The sequence below is a fragment of the Chelonia mydas genome, chromosome 6 (genome assembly GCF_015237465.2).
Source record: "Chelonia mydas isolate rCheMyd1 chromosome 6, rCheMyd1.pri.v2, whole genome shotgun sequence".
NCBI lineage: Eukaryota > Metazoa > Chordata > Testudines > Cheloniidae > Chelonia > Chelonia mydas.
In genome coordinates this window covers 89,952,416-89,974,423 of record NC_051246.2, presented here as the reverse complement: position 1 = coordinate 89,974,423, position 22,008 = coordinate 89,952,416, and the positions used below count along the sequence as shown (strand labels likewise).

At 39.6% G+C, this 22,008-nt stretch overlaps 2 protein-coding genes across 19 annotated transcripts in view; one reads left to right on the top strand and one right to left on the bottom strand.

Moving 5' to 3' along the window:
• The window catches only part of FBXO33 (F-box protein 33), a 57,308-nt gene that overhangs the window by 16,374 nt on the left and 18,926 nt on the right, over positions 1-22,008 (top strand). For 3 of the 10 annotated variants that reach the window (XR_006291900.1, XR_006291901.1, XR_006291898.1), the window contains exons 3-7: positions 1,660-2,345; positions 7,498-7,649; positions 10,777-10,968; positions 11,834-11,919; positions 14,817-14,908. Coding sequence is in view for 2 of the 10 variants with exons in the window: in XM_037900662.2 (XP_037756590.1) it covers positions 1,660-2,345; positions 7,498-7,769 (958 nt within the window). In the remaining 8 variants the exon portion in view is untranslated. Of the gene's footprint in view, positions 1-1,659; positions 2,346-7,497; positions 9,502-10,776; positions 10,969-11,833; positions 11,920-14,816; positions 15,772-22,008 lie in introns of those variants that run through there. The other 7 variants (XR_006291899.1, XR_006291897.1, XR_006291903.1 and 4 more) reach the window with 4 other exon arrangements.
• The window catches only part of MIA2 (MIA SH3 domain ER export factor 2), a 67,753-nt gene continuing 60,495 nt past the window's right edge, over positions 14,751-22,008 (bottom strand). For all 9 annotated transcript variants that reach the window (XM_043549932.1, XM_043549933.1, XM_043549934.1 and 6 more), the window contains 4 exons: positions 21,715-21,846; positions 19,098-19,174; positions 18,359-18,590; positions 14,751-15,305 (listed from right to left, as the gene is read on the bottom strand). In XM_043549932.1, coding sequence (XP_043405867.1) covers positions 15,139-15,305; positions 18,359-18,590; positions 19,098-19,174; positions 21,715-21,846 — 608 coding nt within the window. In that variant the 3' untranslated portion in view covers positions 14,751-15,138. The remainder of the gene's footprint in view (positions 15,306-18,358; positions 18,591-19,097; positions 19,175-21,714; positions 21,847-22,008) is intronic.

Here is a 22,008-nt window from a genome sequence, read left to right as displayed (position 1 = left end):
TTTTAAGCTTAAACATACATCATCATTAGAGAAGCACAACTTAAGTTATTAGGCATCAAATCGAGAGAACTGTAGAAGAAAACATTTCGGCATATGCAGTCATACCATGTTGAACATGCACACATTTCAGATTTACTGTTCATAAATATTGCAGAAGGAAAACTTATAAAATGAATTTAAAATATTAGATGTGTATTAAGAGTGACTATATACAATATTGCAAGATATGATGAGCTTACCATTCTAGCACATTTTAGCGCATTATTAAAGATATACATGCACGCAGGCAGGCAATTTTTTTCATTTTTAATTTTCTTCTGAGATTAGATGCCCTTTACATAATGTTCTTTACTGCCTGTGTGTGTGTCTGTGTATATATATGTATGTATACCCAGTGTATACTATGTAGCAATTTAGCTCGGAACCACTTGATTTTTGGCATGATTTTTTAAATTTTGTGTTACAGATCTTTGCATTGCATTCCTTGATGCCTTTAAACAGGAACATATTTAACCTGACCCAGCTCCCGTGTTGCGAGTACTATATTTTTCCTTAGGTGACAAGTGCTATAGATTGCACATGAAGGTGTACGTGTATGCATGCATGTATACATACTAGAACACATACTGTGACTGTGTGCTCAGAAGAGCATTTGTCAGTGGTGAGGAAGAGAAAAATTCAGCTGGGTTTTAGCAGCTGTGGGAAACATGATCAAAGAATTTCTTTAGAACCAATCCAGAGCATTTAGCTACAGTGCTGAAGCTGTGTGATTCACAATTGTACATTCAAATCAAATTCCTTCCTCTCTTAGGTATGGTATGTGAAATGAATATATAACTTAAAGATCTGTTCATAAAATGTTACAGGGATGGGACAGGTGGTCAGGATAGATGCAGGATACTCCTCCTGTGTGATGAGTGTGGGTCACCCCCCCCCCCCCCCCCCTCAAGAGACAGACAAATATTGCCAGGCCCAAATCATGTTCATCCCAACTTAAACTCTTATAATTGCTGGTAACTGTAGGAATGATCCAATATGCACACATGAAAATATTTTAAGAACCCCACTATTGTTTGGACTTGAGAGAGGTGTAATGAGTGTGGTCAGCTCACCAGTTTCAAATATTTCAAAACCAAATTTCTCCAAATCTGGCAAAAAGCATTGACGGGCTTTTAGGGCTATATTTTGTACATACTAAGCTTGCTGTTGGGCAAGGACTGCATTAGAGGTATCGGAGCATGAAGCATCAGAGGCTTTTTAAAGTAGTATTTACTCATATTTGTATAACCCCAAAATGGCTGAATGGATTCCCTTAAACTTTTGTTTTAAAAGAGTTTGGCGCTGAGAAATATGGGATACTTCTCTTCAAAGGGCAACATTTTCCACAAGAGCAATCAATACATATGTTCCATTCCTAAGATAAATCACAATTGCAGCATCATTTGAGTTTGGTAGAAGTTAAGGAGCCTGATTTTGTAGGTGTCATACATACAGAACTTTCACTGACTATTCGAGGAGTTCTTCACGTAGCACAGCTACAGAATCGCACCCTAACTGAAAGAGTTATTCTTTCTTGAATAAATATAGAATGCTATGCAGTTGTATTACCACATTAAGTCATATTTAATGGGGTCATTGTTGCTTATGTTTTTCTTGCAGAATACAACAGCTATTTGAAGAAATATTGGGCAATAGCAGGCAACTGAAGTGGCTGTCTTGTGGGTTTATGCTGCAAATAGTTACTCCCACATCATTGTCATCTTTATCAAACCCCATTGCCAACACCATGGAACACCTGAGTTTGCTGGACAACCACATCCCTGGTAATACCACTCTTATCACTGCAGTTGAATTGGAGCGCTTTGTGAATCTGCGCTCACTCGCCTTGGATTTCTGTGATTTTACAGCTGAAATGGCAAGAGTCCTGGCTGATAGCAACCATGTGCCTTTGCATCGACTCTCTCTTCTGGTCCACAAAATTTCCATAATGCACAAGTCCTTGGAAAATATGCCAGAAGATGAGAATTGGAAGGCACTGACACGCAACAGCACTAATCTTCGGGTCTATATTATGGCTTTTGATATCAAGAGTGATGACATGCTAAGAATTCTTAAGCCCAGTATCCCACTAGAGAGGATTCACTTTGACAGCTACATCACTTGTGTTTCAGGGGCTGTTGTTGACCTCATATCCAGGCAGTATGACAAGTTTCTCACTCATTTTATATTAATGAATGATGTGATAGATATGTCTGGTTTCCCAGATCTTAGTGACGACCGTAATGAAGATCCACTGGTTTTGTTAGCGTGGAGGTGCACAAGGCTCTCTCTCCTAGCAGTTCATGGTAGGTAATTCTATTCCCAAACATAGTAAGTGACTTTGACTTTTTTTTATGCTTTAGTCTTTTTTCTAAAAATCACAATCATACACTTAGTATTAATAACATCAGTTAGTGCGCTAAAAAATCTTGCAGGAGATGTTAATAGTAGAAGCTGTTTGTACAGATACTGAAAAAAAACACTTTCTCATACCATCAAACTTGAAAATGTAAAGTCATTCCACATACTATAGTTATAGTTATTCCTCATAACAAATCACATAACTAGTAAGTTACTGATTGTTAACAAATTTTCCTATGCAACTCTGTTCTCACTTGAAGTTTACTAGGTTACTTGTGTAAATGAGGATGAGCAAGAATTTTTCTAGTAAGTTTCCAAAAAAAAAAAAAAGGGGGGGGGGTAGTATATAATATTCCATGCTCTGGAAAGCTTATTCTGAGTGTGTGGAGGATCTTTATTATATTAAACTATGTATTATCCAGAGAGTAGCTATGCTTGTGGATATGAGAATTGGAAATATTTGCTGCTTAGCATTAGTTCATTTTGCAGTGAGGGTTAGGTGAACTTCCTGGCTGTAAATATGTATGGCCCACAATGAAGCTAGGGTGAGAGGAGATGTGTTACCAATCTAGTGAGAATCTAGCAGCAGCTAACAGGATGAAGTGTTGGCTGACAAAGTTTGGAATATATTCTCTGTTTGATCTACTTGCAGGAGGGAGAGTAGCATAAACTGCATTTCTCTTCCCCTGAAATAGTTTTAGGTGAGTGCCTGGCCAAATGCCACCATACACTAGTCGTAAATTGTCCGTACTAGCTATTTTATTATTGTAAACCTCTAATCCATTCTGAACTTAGGCTCAAAGAGAGAGGAACTTACTCTTGTGTATTATCTGACTTCAACTAGTGACCTACAGCAGACAAAAGTAGGTAATATTCGTTTAAAAAATATAGGGAAACAAAATGCTAATGACAGCTTTCAGAGTAGCAGCCGTGTTAGTCTGTATTCGCAAAAAGAAAAGGAGTACTTATGGCACCTTAGAGACTAACCAATTTATTTGAGCATAAGCTTTCGTGAGCTACAGCTCACTTCATCGGATGTAACTAATGTAACACTAGTAGTGTGGCTCTTCATATCTTATGTGGACCAGCCACAGGAGGTTTGAGTCTGCTGGCGCTGATAAGGGATTGAGGCCTCAATCCTGTGATCTGCTCTATAGGAGTGCACCCCTACTCCTCCTTCAGACAGCTTGCAGGATGGGGGTGTTTAGCTCAAGTGGCAGAGGGTCATGTTTTTAGCACCGAAGAGCATGGGTTCAGACGCCACTGTTTACCCCAAAGTGGGGGGAGTCAGATACTTGCAAGAAAGAGTCTTCAGCTGACAAACTTTAATTATTTTCCATTGGAAATCAGATAGGGAAAATTAAATTCTTTGCTTTTCTTTATAATCACTATAAGTTTCCTAGAGTCAAATGTCAATTCTAACTCTACATAACCACCACATCTGAGGCTATGTCTACTCTACAGCTTATGTCAGCATAGTTTAGGTCACTGAGGGGTGTGAATAAATCACCCCCAGGAGCGACTTAAGTTACACCGACATAAGTGCCGGTGTAGCACTGTGTGGGTGGGAGAGCTTCTCCTGCCAGTTTAGCTACTGCTGCTCGCGGGGGCTTGAGTAGTTAAGCCAATGGGAGAGCTCTCTTCCATCGGTTTAGAGTGGCGACATTAGAGAGCTCACAGCGGTGCAGCTGCGCCGCTGTAAACTCTCTGCTATAGCTGTGCTGTAAGTGGCTGAATATGATTTTAGGTGCCTCGCTTTAGCCACCTAACTTTTAAAATTTATCCAAATTGTTGTTGATTTGATGCAGTTGTTATCCCAAAAACTTTGTTTACAATACTGGGGGGAAAAAAATCAGACATCCTCCAAGACCTATCTAATATAAAATAAAAACAAACAGCTGTGTAAATTTACAAGCTAACAAATCCAGCATCGAAATGTATAGTGTTGTCACATGACTATCCAGCAAACATTCAGGTAAAGCAATAGAAAAGCAAAATTTTAATAATCTTCATTAAGCAGAGAATTGGAAATTACATAATTGTCAGATCTTTTTAGACTGTTTAAAAGGTAGTAACTTGGTGTAATTTCTTATTGGCTATTAAGTGGGGGAAAAGACAGATGCCCAATAGGTGAAATCAGATCTCAAGATCTCAGCTGTGCTTCTTGTAACTTGCCTAAATTGGGAAAATATGATCTTTTTCTTCTTTGCTACCAGACTGCCTGGAAGTTACTTTGTCAGCTGGAATAAAAATAACATCTAAGTTCGGTGTTAGTTTAAAATATTTAAGAACTTGGAAGTGAAGACTACATTTTTGCTGTAACAGGTTCCAAATGCAGCTGTTTATCTTAAGAATCAATTTTAGGTTCTTCAGAAAAGGCTAAAATATTCATATTGGATGTTCTGTTCTACATAATTTCTACTGCTTTTTAAGGAAGCATTGTTCTTATAAACATGACAGCTTCTAAACGTTTTACAATTCAGAAATCACAAGTTCTATCCTATTAAGTCCCGATTGAGACAATTTTTACTGCCAGTGTTAACTTTAGAAGTGCTTTGGGTGTTTTTATTTATTTTAAAGTGAGTCTAACTTGTTGATAACTACATTTCATGTTGTGGCAGCTAGAGAAGGAGAAGGGGGAAGAGAATCTTCTCTTGCATCCATTCCCTGTACTCTCAGAAGAAGTTAATGAAATCTATTTATACCTGTCCTCTCCTCTTGCAATTTGTCTAAGTACTTATATGTAACAATTACAAAAAAAAAAAAAAAACCCTCTCAGGAACATGTAATGATAAAATAGACCCCTTTAAGCTCAACACAGCAACTGGTTCTTTTTTAAAACAAAAACCAAACCCTGGGTTTTAGTGCCACCCACTAACAATTTAATCCCCTTTTATCTGACACCCCTCCCCCCCCCCCCCCCCCCCCCGAACTATTCTGTGGCTTAGTTGTGACAGCTCAGAGGATGGTGACTAGTCAGTAACTAGGATTTACTTGATCTGCATCTGTCTGGCTACTGTTTGTCACTTGATCAAATAAGGCTAAAAGAAATCTACCTCACTAGTGCCTCTTGCAAAAGTGCTTTCTCACTGGGGCCTCAAGAATTTTTTCTGCTTTCACAGAGAAACATCTGCTACCTACCTTAGAGTGAATCTTCCTGAAGCAGTAAGAGTGAGGAAGTACTGAGGCAGTCTCTGGAGCTGAAAAGCAAGCCCACCCAGCTTGCATGGAAAGGGGGGAGAATCTTCCCCGTGGGGCAAAGGCTCTCCCTGAGGCAGCCTTAGACTTTGGGGAAGAGGTGCTTCAAGATTTCATGGTGTAAGGGATCTCTACAAGCCCCCGCCTTGTGAAATGTTTGGTTGGATTGGGGTCCTTTCTGGCTCCTAAAATCTTACCAGAAGTCTAGTCATTCCTTCCGGAAGTTAACATGAAAAGCTTTAGGGGTCATGATAGCCACCTTAGTATTCAGAAGGCTAATCCAGGGAATGACGTTCCTCCAAATCATCACATGCAGCAGTAGTTATGTATCTGTATCGCCCTTGTTCAGCTGCCCCCTTTGTTCTTGTGGATGTTCTTGTTCTTTCTCTCACTAAGGACCTATTAATTCTAAATTCTATAGTGGACTGGCTAAGCTCATTCAAGATTCTTCTGGAAAGTAGTACCTAAAAGTGGAGTTCTTGATTGGGTTTGGTATCCTACAGCCTTCTAAGCCTCCTGATGTTTCTTGTGCATTGAGACTTCCAGCCCACTGCACTAGACAGGGGAAGCATCAGTGAGTTAACATTACAAAGTTGCCTTTTAGAGTTCCTTGCTCTTTCATTAGGCATTACCACTGATCATGCCAGCATCTGCAGATGCCCTGGCCTGCAGAGTGCTTTGAGCAGTGCTTCTGTAGGAAGCTTCAGGGGCAGTAGGTGAAAGATTCTCATTCCACTTTCTTCATCAAACTCCCTCATTTAATTCAGCCTCCTTCTCTCCCCACTGAGATGTTTTCTCATAGGTTTCCTGCTATACAGAATCCACTACCTACATTGTTGAAGACCATTCCAGAGAGAGTCAAACCTTGCTTGTATTTACCAGATAACTTTCTGTGGCTTGGATGAGACTGTACAGTTTCATCCGCTCTACTAGGCTTTCCAAGTCCAGACTTTGACAAGAGAATTTGCATGTTAGGTGGGAAGAAGAGTAAGCGTATAGCTACCTCATGCTGGAAGGAATAAACTGGAGAAGCGAAGGGGAGGGCACCATAAAGAAGAGGAAAATCCTGGATGGTGCTTAGTGGTATCAGTGAGCTAGGAGAAACCCAGCATGTTTTCTCAGCCAACCTATGGAAAGCAAGTTTGCTAGTAATTGGGAATATAATTTACCTTTTTCTTCACTTTCCGGGGGAAATACAATATGAACTTCTAGTAGGTAGCAAAGACCATTTTATAATTGTCATATTTAATTTCAGTTAAGATAATTTTGTAGTTGAGTGAAAAAGTTTTCAGCATTGAAGGGACTTGGCTTTCATGAAAAGTGCCATGATCTGTGAGGAAAGGTCACAATCACTGCAAAAATGGAATCTGGTAATAGAAAATAGGTCTAACTGTAACACAGCAAAATCAAACCTCTTCAGAGTTTCTCTGTACTACAAACACAGTTTTAATGCAGTTCTTACACCTATACTTTCACTTAAGATGATTAATCGTGCACTCTTCCTTGCACATAACACCTCTAAACTGTCAAGTAGTGTAGGTCTAAAATATTTAGTATGTCCCAGAGTCTAAATAAAAATTTGTATGAATAGTAGATTTATTGATTCTCTATAGGGGGAGGGGACAGGTCCAACAAAGTTTGGCCGCGGGGGAAGGGGGGGAGAGGGACGGTTCTACTTACAATGTTACATTTTTTTTTTTTCCTCACTTGATAAGAATAAATTTGAACCTGATGGCTTGTAACTTTTAAGAAATGCAGAAAAAAGGTTGCCAAATGGAAAAGGGGCAAAATCAGTTGGGGAAAAGGCCTGCTAGTCAGGGGTCTCAGGTTTTAAACACTTTTTAAAAAGCAGTTCTACAATGAAGTGACAGTTTTTTCCCCCCCACCCCACCCTCCCAGGTTACACAGTGTGGGCCCATAACCTCATTGCAATCGCTCGTCTTCGTGGCTCTGATTTGAAAGTGCTTGAAGTCACAGAAGAAAGCATTGATTTCGACCAAGGTGAACTGGCTGATCAGGATGTGGATCCAGTACATAACCTCATTGAGCAGGTATCCCTTGGATTGGGTCGACCTTGGCATGCAGTCATGGACATAGAATTACTCAGTGTCTTCACTGAGCCAACTCGTCATTTTTATCGAGAGATGCAAAGCTTCAGTGAAGGCATTTAGCTCCTTTTTTTATTTACAATTCCTGTGGTTACATATGCAAGTAGGATCCTATTATGTTTTTCAGTAGTGTGAATTAACCCCTTTTGTGCTGTGTTTAATCAGTATTAGATATATAGAATTATATATGTGTATTCTACTTCTTGATCAAAGAACGTAGTCGGGTATTGGTTTAGAAGCTGAAAGTGGCAAAGTTTAGGGCTTTCACGGTTAATGGACTTGTCTACCAAACCTTATAGAGATACAGCCGAAGGTTGTCTGAGGTTGCCGGCTAACTATATTTTTTTTACTGAGTAACTGCATCTTCTATTATTTTACTATTATGTCGGAGTTTAGTGCTCAGGATCCAGTTTTTTTAATATCCATAGCCCAGTGGATTTGTATGCAATCATTGTCATATAATCTGGTAGTATGCTACTTATTAGGCTTTAAAAAAAGGAAGAAAGAGAATACTACCCAATGCCAGTTCACTGTAAACTTCCACTTTAATTTCACATGCAGTTTCTGAAGCATGCATTACTACTACTCTCTAAATTTATTCTCAGTTATTAAGCAGTAATCTGTAGCACTGTGTAGCTTTTTTCAGTTACTCACCTGAATTTGCGAGCTCTTAGACTATAAATTGTAGGATTTCTTATCCTTTGTAAATTCATCATAGCTTCTTATTCTCATGATCTATCAGTTTCTCCATATGAGTTAGCTTTGGGCCCAGATTTAAAAGGAAATATAAGTTTACACATTCCAATGGGGTAAAACCATAACAATGAAGATATAAATTTAAATGTACATGCTTACAAACAAACATTAGTCGTGAAATCCCTAGCAACCAAGTCACTGGACTTTCTCTGTCAGCGCCTGTGTCAGCTGCCAAAGAATAGATTAAAAATGAAGAAGTGCCCACATGCTGGCAGGGGCAGGCCAACTGTGGTCTGCCAGATACTGCTAGATTGTAATATATAAGGTCGAATTTCGACCTGTGGTACACAGCTGTGCTGTGGCTCAGTCAGCAACCTCAGAACTCTTAAACAAACATGCACCTGTTTCACTGTGAATAGTGAATGTAAAGGAAGGAAAGGAAATAAATACAAAGCTTGTTCTATCACAGGTATGAGCTGCTATGATGCATGAAGAACATTCCATGAAGTATGTTTTAAAATCTTGTTATATCTGAGAGGCTTTAAAAGCCGATTTAACTGTTTCAGGGCAACCGCGGTACAGACGTGGTCTCTGTGAGACTTCCACCTGACCCCAGTTTTAAGTGGTACGAATGTTGTGCATTTAATGTTAAAGGACAGTCTGCAATAATTAAAGTAAGTGGCCAACGTGGGTGCCCAGCAGTGCTGAGACCTGGCTGCTATATTGTAAGCTTTGGAAAACACAATTTATGCAACAGATGTCCAGATATGATTCTATTTATGGAAAAAGTTTATATGTGTTTTACAAATGGTTTTACCATCTTATATTAAAATGACCTTTTGACAGGTGTGCGCTGTTTTGTCTCCAGTGAGCACATACCATGCGGATTTTATATGTACATCAGTAGAGTGAATCCACTGGCACAGTGTGTGTATATGCCAGATGTGGTGAGATTTTATCTTATAAATGTGATCAGATTAAAAAACTCCTGACAGAAAATGTAAGGAAACCAGCTGAATGTTTGAACTGATGACTGATGTTGTATGGTTTATGTTAAATGTATATTCTTTTAATCAATGAATAAAGCATTAAAAACTGATCATTGTAAAATATTTTATTGTATCAGCATGAGGATTTTTAGCATTAAGCTGCAGCAGTCATTCATAAGTTGTGTATAATTATTAGTTCACGTTGTGTTGAGGTGCAGCAAAGCTTAGTCTAAAGTAAATCATACAGTAAATTCTTATTTGGCTGATATTTTGCTAATATGTTGATAAAATAAAGTGCTTAACAAAAATTAGACCAGCTAGCATAGACCGAATATTGCACATTTGATATGGCTTATTAGTCTGATACAGTAAATCGTAGATTGTAGAATATAGAAGACTGACTGAGAAATTCCTGCACCAGTTGCAACTGCTTAACTCAAAATCTAATGTGCTCTAGAAAACTGTAGTATTCATGTCAGTGTCCCACTATTAAATAGATTATGAATACCTACAATGCTTCAGTTTGACATTTTATCTATTTTTATAAATCTAATTGCATATTGTGGATGACAATTGCACATGTTTGGTAAACTGGTATAAAGAACTGCCACACCATAGCAGTGATTGGCTGTGCCATGAGAACTGTCAAGTGGCTGTTTACAGTGTGCTTGTGTGCCAAATATTATTTTAATCCTGATTATTGAAAATGAAAGTTTAGGATAACAAACTACTACTAATCATATAAACCATGCTGCTTACTAAGATGTGTTAGAGTGTCTCCTTAATTTCTTCTATGAAGTCTACAAAACAATCATTTAACCCATCCCCTTTTGAAAAGGGAAGTAGCTTGGGTGTGGGTAGTAGTGGTGAGAGGGGAAACAAACTGTAGCCTGTTTCTTATTATAGTAACATCAAATGAAAGGCAGAAATGCACAAAGTGTCATGACTCTGTTGCCTTTGACCACTAGGATTGTGGGTTCAGATCCAGGACTCAGGGTGTAAGCCCAGTAGTGCCTGTAAAGCAGCTTGCAGTAGAAGGGGTGCTACCATTATTCAACTAAAATTTAAGGTTAAAGTCTCCAGCTGTCCAGGAGGAAGCTAAGATCAAGTAGAACTTAATGAAGAGGATAAGTGTTTCATTGCTTTAAAAATATATATATAAATAAAAGATCCCCAACCATATTAATATCCAGTGTTTTGTGAAACTAGATTGTAAGCCCTAGAGAGAGGTGCTATTCTGCATCAAATTTGTTTTCTTAACGCTAGTGGCAGATATTGTTTCTCTTTCTAAACCGTTCCTTTTGTTTGCTTTTAACTAATTTCCCAGACTTAAGGGTAACCATGTTTCCATTTTTTTTTTTTTATGTTTCCTTTTTGATTTTCAGGTTATTAAAGAGCTCCTGGTGGAGCCATGTTGGCCTCTTACTATTCTTCCTATGTTTCCTTTGCATGAGAATAGTTCGCAGATGTGCCTTTTAATATTGTCTCCTTGAGGAACTGCCAGCTCTCCTGAATTCCTTTTTCCCTTAGATTTTCTTCTCATGGGACCTTACTTACCAGTTCTGTGTTTGTTAAAGGTTTGTACATAAATAGCTCGAATATTTAAACTTAAAATAATCATATGTACAGTTGAACATTTTGATAATGGATATCTACTTACACAATTGTATTTGAATTTTACAAATCTTCCTTTGATCAGTAACCATCTTTATTTAACCTCTGAACGTGTGTGGAATGTTGCACCATAGTGTTAACATGGATGGTCTGAACTGGTATTGCAAATCTTAGATTCCTCCAAATTGGAAAATTCAATAAGAAATGTGGATAAAGTGTGATTAAAATACCTTGTAGTTTGGACAATGCTAGGGAAATATACATGATCTAGCTCTCCTAGTTTCCATAAGTGTAAATCAGAGTAATAACTTCATAAATATAACCTAATAAACTGAGGGTGGATATCAGAGTGGAAGAATTTAAATTGGGACAACTTATATAGATTTGAATCATTCTGTTTAAAAAAAAAAAAAGTTGAGCTGCTCTAAAATTAATCTGAAAATTTGTGCTATTGTAACTTTAGATTACAATTTATAATGAACTAAACTATAAATACTGGGTGGGGGCTGGGGAGTTTAAAATGCCATTACTGGTAGGGTATCTTACCTGAACCTTACAAAAGTGATAAATTTCCAGAAATATTTTGCTTATAAGCCCCTGATCCTGCAAACACTGATGCAGAACTTTGCTCTTATTGACTTCAATGGGGCTGTTGTGCATCCTTACATTTATGCACAAAAGGTGTTTGCAGCATCAGGGGCTAAAATTGTGTATTAAACTTTTTTAGTATCATAAAAGCGGTCACTGCAAAATAAGTGTTTCATTAACCACGAAAGGTTTAGATGTTCAGTACAGTAAATTAAAACTTTTTTTTGAAAATTTTGATAGATGTATACAGGAGCTTAAGGTTAGGTGCTTTTGAAAATCTTACTCGTGGGAGGATTGACTTCAAACCCTGATGGAGGCGCGAAGAGGTTAGTGGAAACATTTCATCTTTCTTGACTCGTGGCAGTTCATTGTATTGAAATGTGATGGTGGTTGCAAATGTACCACGGGCTCTTTACTCACCAGTTTTGTATTCTCATAATAACGCTATTAATGGAGCCCTGGACTTGTCTGCTGTGGCATAGGTCAGTGTTTCAAGTGTGAAACTTTTCAGAAAATCTGTTCAGTAGAAACAGATCTTAAATAATGAGGAAACGAAACAAACAAGTCCAAAGTTACCTTTCCCAATTTATAAAATGGGAAGAAAGTAAACTAGAACTTCTAAATGTAATCTGATTTTTAAAAAATCATGACTCACCCCCACCCCCCTTGTAGAAATATATTTCTACAGTCACAAAAGTTGCTAGGAATGGTATTGTAAGATAATTGTTTCAGACAAAGTCCTACTAAGGATTTTGCACATTGGCTTAATGCAGCTTTGAAACTTGACTGTGCAGAAGAAAAATGCTGCTTTTTAACCATCTTAATTTAAATGAACTGAGCACAGAAACAATTTCCTTTTTTTTAGTAGTTTAACACAACACTGTACTGTATTTGCCTTTTTTGGCTCTGCTGCTGCCTGATTGCACTTCTGGCTCCAAATAAGGTGTGTGGTTAACCGGTCAGTTCAGTTCATCACTCGGGTGTTCATAATTCTGAGGTTCTACTGTTGTGATAGCCCAGTAACCATAGCGAGAACTCTGAAACTGATCAGGCAATAAACATAGACAAAATGGGGGCCTGTGAAGTTTTGGTAAATCTGCAATTTACCTACAGGTTCCTGCCTACTCTTAATCAGAAGCAAAGCATCACTAGTCATTTGAAAGGCCTACGTACACTATCTATGGCCTTACCATCATGTCAGCCTGTGCTTGCTTGTATAGTACCACTGTTTTCAAAAAACCTCTTGATATTTACTAGTGTCTAACCCGGGCAATTTTTAAAATTCAGCTCAATCCATGTTCAAGTGGTCCTAGGCTCACTTTGTCCATTCTGATTAGATTTTCACCTGATCCTTGATCACTTTTCCTTACTATTGCTGCTGTCTCCCTTGCCCCTGGAGATCCACAGGAGCCAGCATATTTGATACCTTCTTTATTAGGCCTATAGTTGTTGCTCCTTTCAAACTGGAACACTTCTCTAGAATACATACAGCACTGGTGAATCTATTTTTTGCACATGGTTGCTTCACAAAGCATCCAGCCAGAGCAATCTGGCTTTCCGGTAAATTAAATAGAGGAAGACTGCTCAGAACTGACCATTTTTTACACCCCCCGCCCAATGTAATCAGTTTTTGTTTGTAACCTAGGCCTTTTATATTAGCAGTTGAATCCACCCAGTGGTGCAGAGCTGTCCTAATTTAATAAATAATTCCAGCCTTTGAATATAAAAAACCAGTGGAAACATGAACTGATCCTGCAACTCACCTGAAACCATAGGCATGGGAGGGAAGAACTGCCACATTTACTGCAGTGGGGGAAATGACCACTTAAAATTTCAGTATTAACTAGTTCACTACTGGATGTTTCTGCTAATGCATTTATGCCAATGTCCCCATGGACTTGCCTTTGCTACTGATCAGTTCTGTAGTGCACTTAAGCTGTCACTACAAGTCTTTGGGTGTGAACCACAAAGTGCTGTTGCAACACTGAATAGTATGGCACCTAGAAAAGTACAGGAACAGTGTGATCCACATAACCAGCATGTGAACCAATGGTAGAGGTGTGCTAACCTTACCCAGTAAGCTAAAGATAGCACAGTAGGTGGTCTGTCTCCTCCCCCCCCCGCATGTGACTTAGGTGTTTAGCTATCCATCTCTTTCCTTGTTTGTGAATCCCTCTTGGCAGCAGTAGGTAGCTGGCTGTTTATCTAAGTCAGTGTGCGTGTTCAGGCAGGAGGTAGACACCCAGGTGCCTAGAGTGAAGCTGCTGTGTGGATGCCCAGAGGGGGGGCAGGGGAGAAGAAACTTATTCACTGAATGATCATAGGTTCCTACAGCATTAAGCAGCAGCTGAGTGGGAGTTCTGTGGATCACACTAGTGCCTAAAAACAAGTTAGGTGCCTCATTAGCCTCATGGATTCCACTCCCCTCTCCCTACAGTTTTAGTTCTCAAAATTGAGTGTATATGGAATTTACCCTGGAGAAAGTGTACCCATTTCATAATTAAAACTCCTTCATTTTTCAAAGCTACCACAGTAAGTTCAGCTTGCCTTAATGCACCAAGTCTTGCTTTTAACAGGGAAGTTTGTAACAGGTCACTGACATATCATTTGCCTTTCCTCCACTCAATGTCGAGCATCAAGTGGCACATACATAAATATGGAATACAAGATGGAGTAGTCAAAGGGAATTACTAGCAAATCAATAATTAAGCAAATCCATTTAGATTTTTTCCAGATGTTAGATATAGATGTCATGGTTAGTAAGATCCCCAGAGTGACATGAGGTTTTAGTGTGAACAGACACCATTTTTAGACTACATCTGTAACAGGACTACCTAAGAGATGAGATCAATAAATGGAACAAATCTGAAGTAAGGAATGGCTTAAGTCCCTCTTCCCTTTCATTCTATTTCTTCTCTCAATTGGTAAGCTAAACAATATAAATGCATAATTGCATGTAAGAAAAATATTTGTCTAGTGTAGTAGTATAAACTAAAATACAAATATTTGAGCTGAATGGCTTTGGGCAGTTAAACTTTAGAGACTACAAGCATTGCAGTAAGTTCACATGTTAGAGTTGATAGGAGAAGGGAGAGAGTCAGAAATAGTTTATACAGAAATTGAACAGTTTGCTTAACATTACCACCACACAAGTTTGTAAAGTGACTGCATTTTATTAATTCAAACATTTGTTGTTTTCACTTTTTTTTCCTTACTCCTACAGCAAGCACTGCTCTTCGCATGCAGAGTTTTCCTGTGCAGAGGAGACAATAGCTGGACTGTTTTCAATGTTACTCTAGTACACCTTCAGAACAGGTGACTCAAATTAAAAATACTTAATTTAAAATATGACTACTGTACAATGGAAACTATTTAATTTATCCTTATTTACAAAACACTATCCTGAGAATCATTCTATTAAGCTTCAATTTGAGCAAAGTATTTATATAGAATCCCTTAAGTAACAGCAGTTACTTAACTGAAGATGATTTTACAGGTATAGAAAGAGTACATCAGGTTAATTCCTAAGATGTCAGACAACAGCATCAGGTGTCTTGCTGTGGCTCTGGATGTCCTGTAGCTGGAGTATTTGATTGATGAATTAATGCAGGAGGCTCACTCCTATTTTCAAGTGAAGGCAGAGGAGGCAGAAAAGATCCAGTTCTTTGTGGTGGATATTGAGAAAAAGGCCTCACTGGAAATGGATTTCTCACTGTTTAATAGATATTTATAAAGTATTTAGTTACATTTTTAAAGCTTCATTATCCAAAATATATAGACTTAGTGCTGGATATCCTTTTCTCACTATGCCAATCAGTCTTTTAGCAGTTTAATAATTTACAGTGACCTGTGTCTGTAAGCAAGCAAAGGGCACGATGCCAGAAAACACAAGACTTGTACTAGGTGTTAAGAAATTCCCAGTGCTACAGTCTAGGTTGGGAAGAGATGTGGAAGATGCACCAAACCATGTTACACCTCTCAATGGTATCCAATTACAGGGTACTGCAATGTAATGAGGGTGAATGTAGGTATGTATGTGCCACTGCCATCTCAAGTAGTCATATGGCACTTGAGGTATGGCATTCTGCAAGGTTCGCCTTTTGCTCCTGGAGGAGAAAGACTTGGATTATATCCACTGATTCTATCAAGGGGACATGAAGTGTGATGGCTGTTGGCAGGTACTACTTTACTACAGTACATTTAAGCATTTTGCTTGAAAAGCCCCACTTCAGGCATTTTAAAAGTTTGAGGAGCTTTTGTTGGTAGAAAATAATGGGGAATAATGGGCATTTAAGGGACTTAATAGTCCCTTTAAAGCCTTTTAAAAGTATCCCTAAATGTTTGTCAAAAGTGAAGATCAAACTCGCATCTCACCCCTCCTACAGAGCTAGTATCTGAATTTATAAAGTGCACCCACCACAACTGTCCATGTGCAAATTTTTTAAATTGCACCAACACATTTGATCATGAGGTTTTGTTGCCTTTCGCAGAGCCTGCCTGGGGCATGTTGCTTCATTTGAGTGAGATGGTGGCTTGAGCACAGAAGCCTAACAGTTACTTGTTTGAGGGAAGCTGATCTGCAGCCTCCCATAAGCAAGTATTAAGTGACCTCAAACATGAAGCCTAATGCTTCCTAATTTGATTTTGCCAACTCTGAGAGGCATTGGTCAAACTCTCAGTTCCACTTTCCACAGCACATCTGTGTACTGAGGGTATGTCTACATTAGAAATGTAAGTTGACCTATATTAGGTTGACTTACAGCCACTGCTGTAAGTATGCACACTACCTGCCTTTGGTTGGTGGTGTCTCCTCACCAGGAGTGCTTCCATCAACTTAAGAGGGGCAGTGTAGGGAGCTGAGAGGCCACTCTGCCAGGAGCCCAGCTACCCCACAGGCTTGAGATCGGCTGTTTGTTTCCCCCTGCACCGGAAAGCTGCCTGAGGCTTTTCAGCCCCTTCCTTCTCCCTGGAAGGAGCCAAGTTGGCTTGTCAATTTCATGGCTTGGAAGGAGGGAAGCCACTAGAGCAGGGGACAGCTGGGCTCTAGCTTCCCAGCTTTCTTCTATGAAATTGACAAGACAGCCAACAGGCAATGTAAGAGACATGGTGTCTACACAGACACTGTCACCCAAACTACTTTGACATAAGCTCTGTGCCTCTCGTGGAGGTGAAGTTATATTAGGGTGACCAGATGTCCTGATTTTAAGGTCTTTCTTATATAGGCTTCTATTATCCCCCACCCTTGTCCTGATTTTTCACATTTGCTGTCTAGTTACCTTAAGTTATGTCAGTGGAATAGGGCACTTGCATCAGCCGGAGGAAGGCTGTAGTATAGATACTGACCCAATTAGGTTGACATCAGGTGACTTATGTCAACCTTACTGTGTAGTGCAGACAGACTTTCAGATTCTAGAAAATCAAAATTCCACTCTCCTGCCACATCAGAACAATCTTGTGCATCAAGTGGAATTAATATCTTACAGCTAGCAATATGCAATTCTACTTCACAGGTAGACCAATGAAATAGGTACAAGTCTTAATAGAGGCAAAGGCAAGCCTTGATTTCAATCTGGGGGCAGTTAGTGGTTTGCCCATGACACAATCTTCTGAGCAGTGGAAATAGAAGAACAGCAACAGTAGCATTATGCCAGCACGCAGCCTTCCTATCATGAGTGAGGCATTTTCCTTTATCAAGTGACTGCATCCCTGCAGATCTTCTCTACTATTCTTGCTCTGTACTTATTTTGGAAGATTCTAAGCACCTGTGTATCGTAGAAGGCTAGAACTTGGCAGGATCTCAGTTTATTTCCTTTAACCAAAATAAAAGCTATCCAGTTGTGGAAGATTTAACTTTTATTTACATAGCCTCAATTTAAAGCTGGCACGTGATTTAGTTCACATTGTTGTCTAATGGCTTCTTGTTGAAGGGAGGAAGTTATATTTTTAAAAGTGAAAAGCAAGTGTAAGTATATAGAGAGACTAACACTGTCTAGAGTGCATGTAGGAGGGAGCCTCCCAGCCTGGATCTGCACAGCAGATCTGGCTAGTGCACTAAAAATAGCTGTGTAGATCATACCTGGACAGTGTTGCTTGACTCAGAATGGCTATTTTTAGTATGCTATGTCAGTGGACCTGGGCTGGAGGACTCGGTCCTAGATACATTGTACACATCCCCTGACAACATCAATTAAGTGTCAAAGTGCACACTTACAGTACAGTAAGATGTATAGGTCTAAAGAAATTGTTGACCAAGCTTCTCTGTCCGTAGCATAAATTAGAGCTCCTGGGGACTGCTCTAGCTTACCTCAGCAGGCTATGAGCCTCAGAGTGCAGTGTACTCTGCCAATGCCCCCTGTCTGTGCTGAGGGGGTGTTGGCATAGGAACTGGTTATACCAGTTCTACACCTGCTGGGAAATAGGGAGAGGCTAGAGAATCTGGCCTAGTTTCCTTGACAGCTTTACAAATAGTGATTTTACAGTTATGTAGTGCATTATACAAGAACAACAGGATGGACAGATTTGGGATGAAACTTAAGTCTTAACTAACTATGAAAAAGTAGCTACTTTGTCATACCCTTCACATTAGCTTGATTTGGAGAAGAGGCAAAAAGGGTGTGCAGAACAAGAAAGATTGTACCAACACCAAAAGAGGTCTTAGAGAAACACAGTAAGATCAGGAATATAATTTACATGTATACCCTGACGATGGTAGTTTGAGGGAATTTAAACTAATTAAGAAAACAAATGCAAAGAGAAATGACATACTTGCTAATGAAGGACGTGGTAGACCCGCAAAATCCCTTGGAAAATATTCACGAGGTCCATACATGCCAATAGGAGGAGGAGGTGGGAAAGGAGGTCCTCTTCTTATAAAAGCTCCTCTAGGATCCACAGGCAGCAGTGGAGCTCTCGGTGGAGGGAGAGGTGGGGGAGCAAACCCTGATCCAATTGCTTCACTTTCAGAGGCGAGTGACTGATCAGACACATTTAGGAAATTCTATAGCAAAAATCAGAAACTGGTCAATTAGCTTTCTGAAAGAGATAAGGCCTGTATTTTCAAGACAGGAGGTGGAGGACTGAGCTAGGAAGCCTGGGTTCTATTCCTTGGGCCAGTTAGTCTCAAAGAATGCAGCTGGGAACAGTCAAAGGAAAAAAAAAAGTGGGGAAATGAGTACACACAAGCCATCATCTGGATCACTATACATTGTATCCCCTTCCCCACATCCTTTTGTCTTTTTAGTTTTTCAGATGGTCAATTAATTTGGGATAGGGACTATGTTGTCTTATATATGTGCTTAGTACATTGTGGGTGCTATCACAATCTATATACAAGCTTGCGTGTCTTTAAAAAGTGATAGAGGAACAAACTGGAACATAGCTGATCATCTAGTACATACAAAAAACCTTGCCTTAAAGGTTAGAACAAATAGATTAAAAATATATCCTTGCACAAAAAACAGTTTGGCAGAAAATGAATTTAAGTTTTTATTCATCTATTACTTACACTAAAACTGGGATAGTCTTTAGTTCCATTTCCACTGGGCTCTGTCCTCAAACTATTTTCTGGAGACGCTTGCCCATCTGTGTTGAAAAGTAACAAAATAAATTAGGTTTTCCCACCACTTCTTCTGCAAACCACCACCACCACCAAAGTTTGTCCCAAAAAAGAAGGGGAAAGGAGTGTTGGATACTGTCAGATATAGGACAGCATGCTTAGCAATTGGATATGTGCTAAGGGGCAGTTAAGGGTTAGGTTTCTGGGCCTGAGCATCACCATCACCACCATCGTTTAGGAAGAGGATAAACATCTGATGTTAGCACTACAACCCAGCTGCAGGTTTTCCAAGTTGCTGTTGGCCAAATAAATCTTCTCTCTCCTGGATATTATATTTCTCAGTTATAACAGGGTCTTCCTTGCTTGGGAACATACATCTTAGTATATGGACCACACCACTAAGGCTTGTTACTTTTAGTCTGAAGGCCTACAAAGATGGCCACCATCACAAGATGCAATCTTAGCAAAATCTCTGCAGAGACTGCAATATTCTCTCACCCACTATATCCGGGCTGAGAAGAAACAATAGTGCAAGTTTCCCCACAATGCCTTGTTGCTACTTGTGTTCGATCTGTTTTGTAAACGAGGTGATACATTTAATCTGGCACCTTTCATAAGAATTAAAATGTTCTCTAAAACAAAATGAAGAAAAAAAAAAAAAGGAGGAAAGGAGAGGGTGCCAGACAGATTGTAATGTCACTGACTGTGGCCTGTCCTAAAATAAAAAAAAAAAAAAAAAACACACACACATACATACTTGGGGAATTGATTTTTGAACAATCCTGCTTTAGCTTCTCCTTTTATATGAGCAAAAAGCATTGAAATGAAAAGAAATAGCTGAGCCAAGGCAGCTACTTATGCCACCAGGCAAGTAATGCTGGACCTCTATTTGCACTTTCTATCTGGTTTGCTTCTTCCATAGCACAGAGGAGAATTTTTTCCTCAAATCAACAAATAGATTATCAAGGTCCCTTCTCAAAATCTCAGATATAGGTCTACTTTAAAAGACTTGTGGATCGTCTGTTTGGTGGGGTACACTCTACTGAGGTGTGATTTCTAAAGTTCACTAACTTTATGCATTACCTGCTCCATGTAGACACAGTGTACTTCAACACAGCAGCATTTGAAACAGTACTACATTAAAGCACCCTAGGGAATCTTTACTGAGCACCAGCAGGGTGGCACTCAAGCTGTCAAACCTAGGAGCTAGGGTGGCGTTGACAGTTCCAGCTCAAGTCACAACCCCAAAGCAAGGTATATTACAATTATTTTTAGCATGCTAGTGCAAACCCCATTACCATAAGTCTGGACGTGGGCGGACAGGCTCACCCCCAGATGCAGCGTCAGCATACCCTGGGGTGTTCCTCGTTTTCTAGATGTTCAACTTGAAACGTCCAAGACCTGATTTGCAGGAGTGCTGAGCACTCTGAGCTGTAACTGAGTCAGTGGGTCCTGTGCTTTGAACATATAAGGGGTGTGGCAAGATGGCCGATTTTAGTCTGGTGGGTCCTGCACTTTTCTTGGCAGGGATCTAAGATGCCACCCTTTGCCACTGCTCTTGGGTGCCGAGGACTCCACTACTAGCCCAGGAAGGTGGTAGAGGAGGGAAGCGGAGAAGGGGTCTGGGTTTGCTCCTTGCTCTGAGTCCCTGCCCCTCTCAACCCTGTGGGTTTCTTACCCTCGTCCCCCTTAGGTGGGGTTATCCTCAGTCCTTAGATGCTGGAGGGAAGGGAGTCTCCCTGTCCTGCTGGGCAGGGTCTCCCTTACTCCAATTCTCAAGTCTTCCAAATCTCTCAACACACCTCCAAGCTCCAGTCCTTCCTCCTCCATCTGCCTGACACAGGGGGTTTTATTAGGTTCCTAACAGGGCCTTAATTGACTGCAGGTGCTCCAATTAACCTGCAACCATCTTCCCTAGTCTACAGGGAACCACGCCTTAATTAGCCTTGAGCTTATATATTTTCCCTCTAGCACTCTCCCACTGCTCCCTGGCCCTTCTGTATCACAGGGGCTATGAAAATAGTAAGTACTTGGAAAAAATCAGGCCCTAAAGGTCTCAATTTGGGCACCCAAAGTTAGTGGATACATGATAGTTTTAGCCTTAATCTCTCTGTGCCTCAGTTTCCCATTTTCCAGAGGGGATAATACCATTTTAGCTCACATGGGTGTTGTGGTAACATTTGTGAAGCACTCTGATGCTACAGTGATGAGTCCCATAGGAAAGCCTATGAGGAAATGATTAACATTGCATTCAGTGCAGAGTCTGAATGCTGTAAACAGGCATAGGCCCTCACACTGAATGAGGAGGATGCAAAGAAAATATTGAATAGCTACCATTCAGTGAGCACAATCCATTCTGTGGAATAGATTGCTATCCTGATAATAGGGAAAGTAGTATCTGGGCTAGCAAATGGTGAAATACGTTTCTGAACAGAACAATCTTATGTTATAGGTTTGGGCCATGGTAACTAACACGTAATCCACTACCATACCTTATTACATAATTATATAATTGTACTATCTTTCATTCAGTCACATAATGGCAGCAGATTAAAGCAATTCCTACCTGCTTTATCAAAAGACTGCATGTTATAACTTCGTAGTTCTGCTGGTCCAGAAAGTCTTCCTGAGTTTGGAGGATTAGAATAAAGTCTTTCTTGTCTTCGAGGGGGGAGAGCTGGATCGTTATATGGCTGACCTACCATTCAATTAAATCACAAGAGGCAGTCTATTTAGCAAAGAGAATCTCAGGATTTTTGTTAATTAAGTTATATGTCTACCTGTTTCCTCTTTGGATTTCTTAAAATCTCACAAAACATCCAAAATTAGATAGTGTATAATATAGGAAAATTATCTTAAA